Below are 10,111 nucleotides of genomic sequence, written 5' to 3'. Positions count from 1 at the left end.
AATTACGGGAAAAAATATTTTGTACATGATAAGTTCCAATAAAAAAAGAAAAAGATCGAATATTTAGTTGGATTATTAATGTACTAATAACGTTACCATTGAGATTAGCCTGATTAAGTAGACTTAATTATTTATCTTTAACTCACGTTTTCTTTCTACATTCACCTTTTAAATCACCTCCCTTTGGGATTTAATTTCAACTGTATATTTTAAAGAAAGAAATTTGTGACTCAATTCACCAAATTATTACGTAAAATCATTTTATTTTCTTTGTTTTTTTAAGTTTTAATTTTTAATATCAACTACAATAATGATATAAAATTGGGTAAAATAAAATTCGCTAGCCTGAGTTTAATATGGGTGGTTATGAATTACTGAGTTATGACCAAGCACTTGATAATTATTAAATGTATTTTCATTCAAAACAAACAGAGAATATCATTCTTAGACTTACATATGAAACTAAATATTAATAATAATTAAAGAAAGAAAATTCTTTCCTACATCATCAAGCAATAACTTAATTTAAGGTATCTTATTATCAAATAATTTGCTGCCAAATTTGCCATTTAAAGGCATCCAAGCTTCAAACAACTAATGAAAGTGAAACGATAGAAAAGAAGAATTAGCCTGTTAGGTTAAAGACAGATACGTTTAGTTAACACAATATAAGCATAATAAGCTAATCCAAAGTGGGATTTGGTATAATCTCAGTGGAGACATGAACAACATTTCATTAAATATATATATAATGATGAAGAGTTGGACGTATGCTATGGGAAAGAAATAAATTAATTAATTAAAAGAAAATATAGAATTGTTTGCCCTCGGCGTGTACGTTGAGTGTTGGAAGCTGATGAAATAAATGGAACCCACCACTCATTTTGCGAATATGACTCAAATTGGGACCCAACCCTCACCTTATAGTTGTTAAAACTTTACTATCTTAGAAACTTTACTATCTACTTCATAGTCATTGAGAAGTGGAGGATTAAATAAGTTTGAGTCATATTATTCGTATTTATCCAATAACATTATGTTCTACAGTAAAAAATTTATCTCTTCATTGTTTAGTTCAACCATCGACATGATTGCATGAATATTTATAACATAATTATTATCTCACGCATTTTGATGGTATACATAATTGAAAACTATTATGGGTCAATGATTGTTCTTTGTCTAGAAAGTAAAATTAATTTTTTGTCTTTTAACACTATCCAACACAGTAATAAATTGGTAACGATGTCAATTATCAAGGTTTTCGTTTAAAAAAATACACACATATATGTATATGATATAGTCATCCGTATTTTAATCTAAATCACATTTATCGGCGAGCACGGGAAGAAAGATTTTATAAATATTTATTGCATCAAAAACTGTAAAAATATGTTATTTAACGTTTACTGATAACAGTAGATAGAGATCTCAATTTATAAAACAACAAAAAATGTTTGTATCTTAGAGTTTGTCATATTGTTATTACTGCTAGAATATGCACATATATGTATGTATATAAGATAGTCATTCACGTTTTAATCTAAATCTCGTTTATTGGCAAGCACTAGAAGACAAAAATTTAATAAATATTTTTTACTTCAAATACTATAAGAAAAAACATATTCTTGTAACGTTTAATGGCAACAGTAAATAGAAATGTCAATTTATAAAGAAGAAGAAAGTTTATATTTGAGAATTTTTAATATTGTAATTACTAATAGAATTGTTCTTTCTTGGGTAATACATAAATATACGTTACATATACAAAAAGAAGAGATGTCGTTGTTGGTTTGTTTGGACATAAATGAACCTTTTATGTAGTGCGTCGGCATTTTGAAAATAAAAATTATTGCTAGTATTGAGAAGGAAAAAAGAGATGACAGGCAAAGTATATAATAGTGGTGGACCTTCTTCTTGTAAGTTGCAAATAAAGAGGACCTACTCGATCTAAATCCACCTGAGCCACCTTTATCTAGCGGAGAAATCTCATTATTTTTTCTCGGAAAATGTCAAATTTTAAATAATGTAATACGAGAATCATGATCATTTCTGGATCCACACTTTCTTTTAACTTTTAAGAATCTCATAACATAAATATATTCTAATGTATTTATGATTAAAATTTATTCGATTATTGTATTCATATTTTGCATATACAAATTACAAATCTTTATTCGTTCAGATAAAAATTCGAATCAAAAGAGAATCCTTACACGGTATAGGATAATTTTCCTTGCCAAAATTGAGTTAGATTGGAGATGAAAATATGTCAAGAGCTCAAGATTCATCTCGTTTTTATTATGTTTACAAAACTGTTTCTCATGCTTTTTTTCTCTATTTATTACTACAAGGCGCCAAATATTTTAGTTTTTCAAGAGCTTTTTTGAAACCGTTTCTATCCTCCATTTATAGAAATTTGAGAATTCGTCAGTTGGAACATGATGATGCATCATGCTTATATCAAGACAAAATATATAATATGCAAATTTAGTACCTACTTTATTCTAGAATTTTAATTAGTTAATTAACCTACCTTAATTAAGTAATTTTAATACTGAAAAGGATTCAATATTTAAGCTTGTTTGTTTATTAACGAAGTGGTATCAAACGAATTGAATCTTTCGAATTTATTTTAGCAACAAAACTAGATTATATCATACCGAATCGAATCAAATTTAATTAGAATAATACTAAGAATTATTAGCAAGTTATTATCATTGAAATTAATGTGAATGAAATCAAGTTTAAACGATTAAAGAATCTAATCAAACTACACTTATATGCATGATTAATATTGAATCTAATTCGTTGTTTTAATAAAAAAGTTAAAAAGTTTTAAAATTAAAAGTGTAATACAGTTGTTTGGGGCCTATCTAGTTTGGATTATTTGAGTGCAAATGGAACCTTACTTGGAACATATAATCATACATCAGATACTATTGGTCTTGTCATGATGGAATTAAAGAAGCTTTAATTTGCCTCTGTACTTTATATTCTTAATCTCGTTTTCATTGATTCCTATTCTTGTTCCTATCCAATAATACTCTTGTATATGGTATTAGGCATATATCTCTAATCTATGCGCCATTTAGCCATTCCAGATCCTTCCCAAATCATTTCATTACATCACTAATCTTATGTTAATTAAGTGCATTTTACTGTACTCTTCATATATTATTAGATAAAAAAGTTTCAAACGTTATATATAGATATATATATGAAAATTCCTTAGTCTAGACCTACACAGTTTTAAATTCTACTTAAATTGTTCAATACACAATACTTAAAAAATAAAATTTCACAGTTTACCTTGAAAGAAAACTTGAACGAATCTTTTAATATTTAAGAATTTCTATAAATTATTTACAGACGTCATCTAATGAGGAGATTTATGTTTTATAAAAATTCAGATGCTCATAAAAGAGGCGAACTAATATGTGATTTTCTCTTATGTAATATAAAGTCGTTGATTTACTAATGTCTATAAACTGTTTACCCACTTCATCTAATAAGATTCATATTTTTAATAAATTTAAATGCAATATAAAGTTATTGATACGATATACAAATAAAGTTGATACATCCATAAAATTTCCCTAATCAATTTAATAATCCCCAAGAGCCCTAGTGGCCCCAACTGCATACAAAATGACGACATAAATCACCAACAAGATTTAATTATTCACTTTACTTCTCTTTATATAACCCTTTAAGCTCATCTCTCTTCTCTCATCGTTCAGGCTTAAACACAATTCCTCTTCTCTCTTCATCATCTCTCTCTCTTCTGTAAACAAAACAATAATTTTTTCTCTTCATTAATTCTCTCAAAAAAAACTCCGAAAAAAATCAAACATGGAAACTCCCAGACAACCCACCCACGTTGCACAACAAAATGCCTCGCTGCCACACTCGCCGTGGCACTCTCCAGTGCCGTATTTGTTCGGCGGCTTGGCGGCCATGCTGGGTTTGATCGCTTTCGCTCTCTTGATTCTCGCGTGCTCCTACTGGAAGCTCTCGGGGTATTTAGATAGCGGGGAGAATGGGAACGGAGAGCGTGATTTGGAAGCCGGAGAGGCGAAAAATGACGGGGAAAATCAGAAGCCACCTCAGGTTTTTGAAGAAAAGTTTTTGGTGATTATGGCTGGAGAAATGAAACCAACGTTCTTGGCCACGCCAATGTCCAGTCGGTCGTCTTCTTTCGGCGATGAAAGTAACAAAACGTGTTCTTGCAGTAGTGAAAAGAATGAAAAACTGGAGGAGGAGGAGGAAGTGAAGCTGCAGAGTGGTGGTGGTGGTGATCAGGCACAAAGAGGGAACATGAATTTACATGAGTCCTCAGATCAGAACCATTAATAATAATTTTCCTCCTTTTTCTTAAAAGAAATTTGAGCTGTCATTACGGTTTTGTTTTGGAGGTTTGTGAGGTTGTTTTGTAGATGGTGAGCTTGCATAGTTGCATGTCAGATTGGTGTGTGGCCTCTTGTTGTAGATTTAGTTTAAATTTCTCTTATTTTTGCTTCCTTTTTTCATTCGGGAAATGTAAATTTTTTTGAGATTGAAAGGGAAGATTAATTATAATTATCAAAATCCTCAGACAAATTGAAGTTTCTGTAAAAGCTGCTGGTTTTGGCAAATCCAGAAACCAGAAATTATTTAATTAAGGATATATAACGTGTAAAAGTTTGGAAAATCGATCTCTCATGCGGCGAGGTGAAGCTGTGACAAATTTCACAAGCTTTGATAAGACACTCAAGAAATTATTCTGTACTTTCTTCTTCTTCTCTGTTTAAATTTATTAATTTTCATGGCATTCTCTGTTGGATGTTTAACCTGAAAATTAAGCTTACATCAGGACATAAAATAATTAACTAATATTAATTGGTTTAATTTTAGTGAGCATTATGTGGGTTCAGATTGCGGTGTTTATTATTTATATATATAAAGAAAAATATAAAAGCTTAAAATTTGGTTGCCATTAATTGATGAGCTGAATTATTTTGGATACAAGGTGAAACATTCTATATAAATATTCAACAACTTTACACGGAAGTTTTATCGTGTTTCAACACTATTTCCATGAAAAATGTGTTCAAAGTAAAAATCAAGGTAAATGCTATAAAGTTCTAGACACCAATAATTTTTTTCAGAATTAACCACCACGAAAATAAGGTACTTTTATAATAACTTTGTAATATTAAATATACATTTATAAAAAAAAAAAACTGTGGGGGAGACAAATGTCATTACTATTGAGCTATTCTTTTGAACAGTTTTTCAAGGCAATTTAAACAGTGAGTCGATAGAGAAACAGATGAAGATGCGGCAGCAAGAGAATGATAATTGGTTGCAATTTCTAAAGCACAAATGACAAAAAGCTTCTGTACGATTATAATTTACAAATAGCTCAAAACAGAGAAACTTGTACTAATTCAATGGAACAAAGAGCCCACAGATTTCTTTTTTTATTTCTTTTTAATTATCATCTCAAACTAATGTTTGCCAAGTGTATGTTTTCTACTCTCCTCTTTCCTTTTCTGCAGCTGCCTTTAATTCCTTTCAGTTTTTCACAAACAAGAAAATTAATTTAATTATATCTCATAGATGCTCTATTCTTGACTTCTTTCATAGCCCTTTCAGAATCTTTTCCTCTTAATAAGGTATAAAATTACCTTTCTTTTTCTGTGTGTCCACTGGGTATTTGAGGAAAATTAATTATCCTTTAATTTAATAATTATATAATTATTAATTAGCAGTGTGTGTCAAAGCATATATTTTTGCTGGTATAGGTTACTGTTGATGATGGGGCATCAAACAAAAATATACCATGTTGAAGCAAACCTAAAATTCTCATCCATATGAATTATACTCTTCTTAGATTATTTTATTTTTCTCAAAAATATCCCTATCTAGTGTTTTTTTTTTTGGGGGGTATTTATTCAGCTGTTTTCAAGTCTTTAAAAAAGAGGTTCCATGTCTACTCTTGTTAGACAAAATTCCATTTTATTATAATTCTCCTGGGTCTATCTACGATTCTACGTTTGACTTTAAACCAAAAATTTGTTAAAATTACTTCTTTCATTATAATTAAAGTATGTAGGGTCATCATTCTTTCCCAAGATTAAAATTTGAAAAGAAAAAAAAAAATCTAAAAAAGAGTCAAACGAAAATACACACAAGTAGAATAAATTCGTTTGGAATCAATTACCATCTATCTAATTTGGTTAATTAATTAATTAATTATTATTGTACTCAAAAGTTTAAGTTTATAAATAAAAGACTTCAATTTGTCACTTAAAAGAGTAACCATCTAATTTTAAGGCTTTTGTGTAAAAACAAAAACAAAAACAAAAACAAACAAACAAACAAATTGATAGAATATAAAATCAAGATTAGTATGATAATATATACACATTCAATAATGTAACAATATAATCGACGTTAATCATGAACAGATATAAACATTAAAATACAAAATTTATGATCTTTAGAGTTAGCTAATGAGATTCACATTTTAAAAGAAATATAGACATCCGCAAAGGAGGCAAACTTATCTTTCCATTATTCTTCGATGACGAAATGCTACTATTTAGAAAATATGCATACGTTTGAACAGCAGAAACTGTAATGGGCATTACAGCAACAAGCATTACAGTCATAATCCAACAACACCTCTTATTAACGATAATGCAACATTGGACTGCTACAATTCACGCCAGCTGATGGCCTACTGAAAATGATGAAAGACTGCTTCTACACCTCATAATAAACCTCTCTAAAACCCTTACTAATTTTAACGACTTAAATTGACATATAAATATCAACATAGTGAACATCTTGCTCCAAATGGGAGACCTTGAAAAATCCATTTCTAAATTCTTGTGTGGCTGAAGATCAACATTCATATTGTATTATTGCGAAGAGAAAACGAGTGGAACCGATTCCGATGAGGTGTGTTTCAATAATAATAATGCTATTGCTCAACGTCAAATCAAGACATTCCAATTACTCTCTGTAAAGTCTTAATTAATGACAGAGGAATGTCTTTGAGAGGAAGCACTTTTGTTTTCTTTCTTTCTTTCTTTTGTTCTTCTTGTAGAGAAAGGTTTGAAAACTACAACTCATGTTCATATTTCTGGCTACAAATTGTCTATGAATTCCTCATCAACTTCAACTTGAATACTGCCCCAAATGATAACCCATAAGTGAGTATAACTTTATGAAGTTGTACCTATAATTAATAGTTTAATGGGAGATTAAATTTCATTTTAATTGTTAAAATGGTTACCATAAACATAGAAACTTTTTGTCATGTTTTAGCAAGTTGAGTTTGTCGAAGTTTTGAATTATCTTTTACATGCATATGTTTTAATATACATACATACATACTACATATATTTCATTATGCACAACTTATTGATCAATAGTGCAATTTGACTGGAGTTTGGTTCTTAGAAAAATAGAATCAAATAATCTATTTCTCGGAAGAAATATTAAGAAATTTTCTTGGGTATATTTGATAAAATAAGCATCCAAATTATGTTATCGGTAAAAGAAAATAACAAACTGCAAACTAACTTAATATATATATTGTGTGTGTGTTTGTGTGACTAAGATTTACTAATATTCCATACAAAAATTAATTTACTAAGATTTTTGCATGTTGATTTGAGTTGGGCTTATAGGCCTCTTATATTTTAGATTGGGATGCAGACAGAAAAACTTTTGCCTGATTTGGGCCAGGCCTTTAATACCCAAATCCAAAACATGGGCTTGAAGTTGACATCAAATATGAAAGCGATTAAATAAGAAAAGATTTATGTAAACATCAAATCATCAAAATGGTTTGCTTGTATTTTCAATTTATTTTTTCAATGTATTGCCAAATAAGTCAAATGGAACAGCCAAATTGGAGTCCCGTTAGCCATTCCAAATCAATAATTAATCTGGCTCTACCATCAAACCTTCTCTTCATTTGATACAATAAAGAAAATATTGGTCCGTTTGGTTTGTTATTTTAGATATGATTTTGGAAATAATATTAGATAGTTAAATAGGATGAATATTATGAGATAAAATTTAAAAATTAACAAAAAAAACCCCTTAGGTTTGCTAATTTAACTAAACACCCCAATATATAAACATTTTGTAAAATGACAAAAACACCCCACCCACCCACAATGTCAAATTTCGGCCACTACCGTCGAAATCTAGCTGAAAAATAGCGTTACAATGCAGATCGGTTGGATTTGGCCGGTTGTGCGTCTCTATAGCCTTTTCCGACCAGATCCACCACGGATCTGGCCGGAAAAGGCCAAATCTAGCCGTCGACAGCCGCAAAATGCCAGAAACGACGGCCAAAGATATGATCGTTGTTGACAACCAGATCGGCGAATTACCAGCTAGTTCTGGTCGTTTTTACGCTATTGTGACAGATTCCGACAACCACCGTCTAGCAACTATAGGTAGGTGGAGGTGTTTTTGTTAATTTTTAAACTTTTTTCTCGGGGTGTTTAATTAAATTAATAAACTTAAGGGGTCTAAAAGAATTAAAAAATATATATAATAGTATTTTCCGAATAATTAAACAAACAAGTATTTTGGGAATAGGATAGGAAATAGGGTATGAATTAATAAAACAAACGGACCCATTAACTCTAACATTTAGAAATTATACAAATTAATTTATTTTTTTAATTTCTCAAAATTTACTTTCAAATAATAGCATCAAAGGTGAGCCATATTACCAAGACAAATATTAAAAAATCCATAGTTTTGGTCAAATTTATTTTTACTGATGTTTTGGAAAATGGGTTTGCATGGCAATTAAGGTCAAGTGGTTCAACTGTTTGACTGCAGCTGCCTTTTAATTTGAAAAGTAAGCATATTTTGTTGTGAAGACAAATATGTTGTTAAAGCTCTTAAAAAATCTTCGTCTTCAACAATCATCATTTAGTCATTTACTTAAATTTTTTTATTTTTTATTATTATTATTATTTTTTTTTTTTGGTGATCAAGAGTGTCCGAGTTAGCTTACAGGTACCTCGACTAATCCTTCAATACTCTAAAGTTAACAATCAAGTATACTCTCTAGTAGTCATCCCTATTAGTAATTGAAGTGACTCGGACTCAAGATCTCTTAAATAATACACTCAAGAATCTTTGTCCAACCACTCAACCATCTAAAGGTGGTTTCATCATTTACTTAATTGATGGAGTTCAACCCCTATTGACATTGTTCAGATCAGCTTCACATACAGTTGTGAAATTCTTGCTTATCATTTTGCTTAATAATGTATTTTCTTTCTGTTTCTGCTTTACTTCTTTATCTAGAACTTTAGTTTTGAAAAATAAATAAATAAAGTGGGTTTTCAAAATATACTAACACCAAAGTCTTCTTAATATTAAAACTATACATTTTAACTAATCATCAAGAAAATTTTGTATAATTTTCGTAAATCCTTCCATTCATATGTGTCTAGCAAGTGTTCCAAGTGGGAAATGTTTGCAACTTCGCAAAACCCGGTGCAATTCAGTAGTCAATGAAAATGACAAGAGGCTTAATTAATTAATCAAATTTTAAGATTATGTGAAGCCAAACCAACTTGAACATTAATGTAATATTTGTTGGATTTCAAAATTTAATGTATAAGATTCAAATGCTCTTCTTCTCTAACGGACCGAAGAAACTTTTGGAGATCATTTGAAATGTCTTTTTGCAATTTGGAAGAGAATCATGGATTTATTAAAATGGGGAACAAGGGTGGCCAATCTTGCATCATCATCTCCCTAAATTTGAACATATGTTGTGCTTTGATAGAATATACTGGAGAATAAAGTGGAAAATCAGCAACAATTAATATATTTTAATTATTTTTTAGTGAATTGTTGGATTGTTACTATTGGATTATTGGTTTGTTAAATAAGATATTTGCAAAGATCGATCTTTGGATTGAATTGATAATGTTGATGCACGATTTTGACACCAACTAAAAGCACATGTGAAATATTGGGTTGGCCCCAAAAGATATACGTGAAAGGTTTTTAGAAGAATGGGAGTAAATATAGTGGGAAAGGAGTTTTAAAGTGGTTCGGATGCTAAGGAAGCAAA

At 29.9% G+C, this 10,111-nt stretch overlaps 1 protein-coding gene across 1 annotated transcript; it reads left to right on the top strand.

Annotated features, from left to right (window-relative positions):
* The first annotated feature begins 3,724 nt into the window (after positions 1–3,724).
* Positions 3,725–4,693, top strand: LOC116124926 (protein GLUTAMINE DUMPER 3-like). Its single transcript, XM_031410681.1, has one exon. The coding sequence runs from the start codon at positions 3,856–3,858 to the stop codon at positions 4,354–4,356; it is 501 nt and encodes a 166-aa protein (XP_031266541.1). The 5' UTR covers positions 3,725–3,855; the 3' UTR covers positions 4,357–4,693.
* The last annotated feature ends 5,418 nt before the right edge of the window (positions 4,694–10,111 follow it).

The sequence above is a fragment of the Pistacia vera genome, unplaced genomic scaffold (genome assembly GCF_008641045.1).
Source record: "Pistacia vera cultivar Batoury unplaced genomic scaffold, PisVer_v2 Contig158, whole genome shotgun sequence".
In the NCBI taxonomy this organism is placed as follows: domain Eukaryota; kingdom Viridiplantae; phylum Streptophyta; class Magnoliopsida; order Sapindales; family Anacardiaceae; genus Pistacia; species Pistacia vera.
This window is presented reverse-complemented; position numbering and strand designations above follow the sequence as displayed.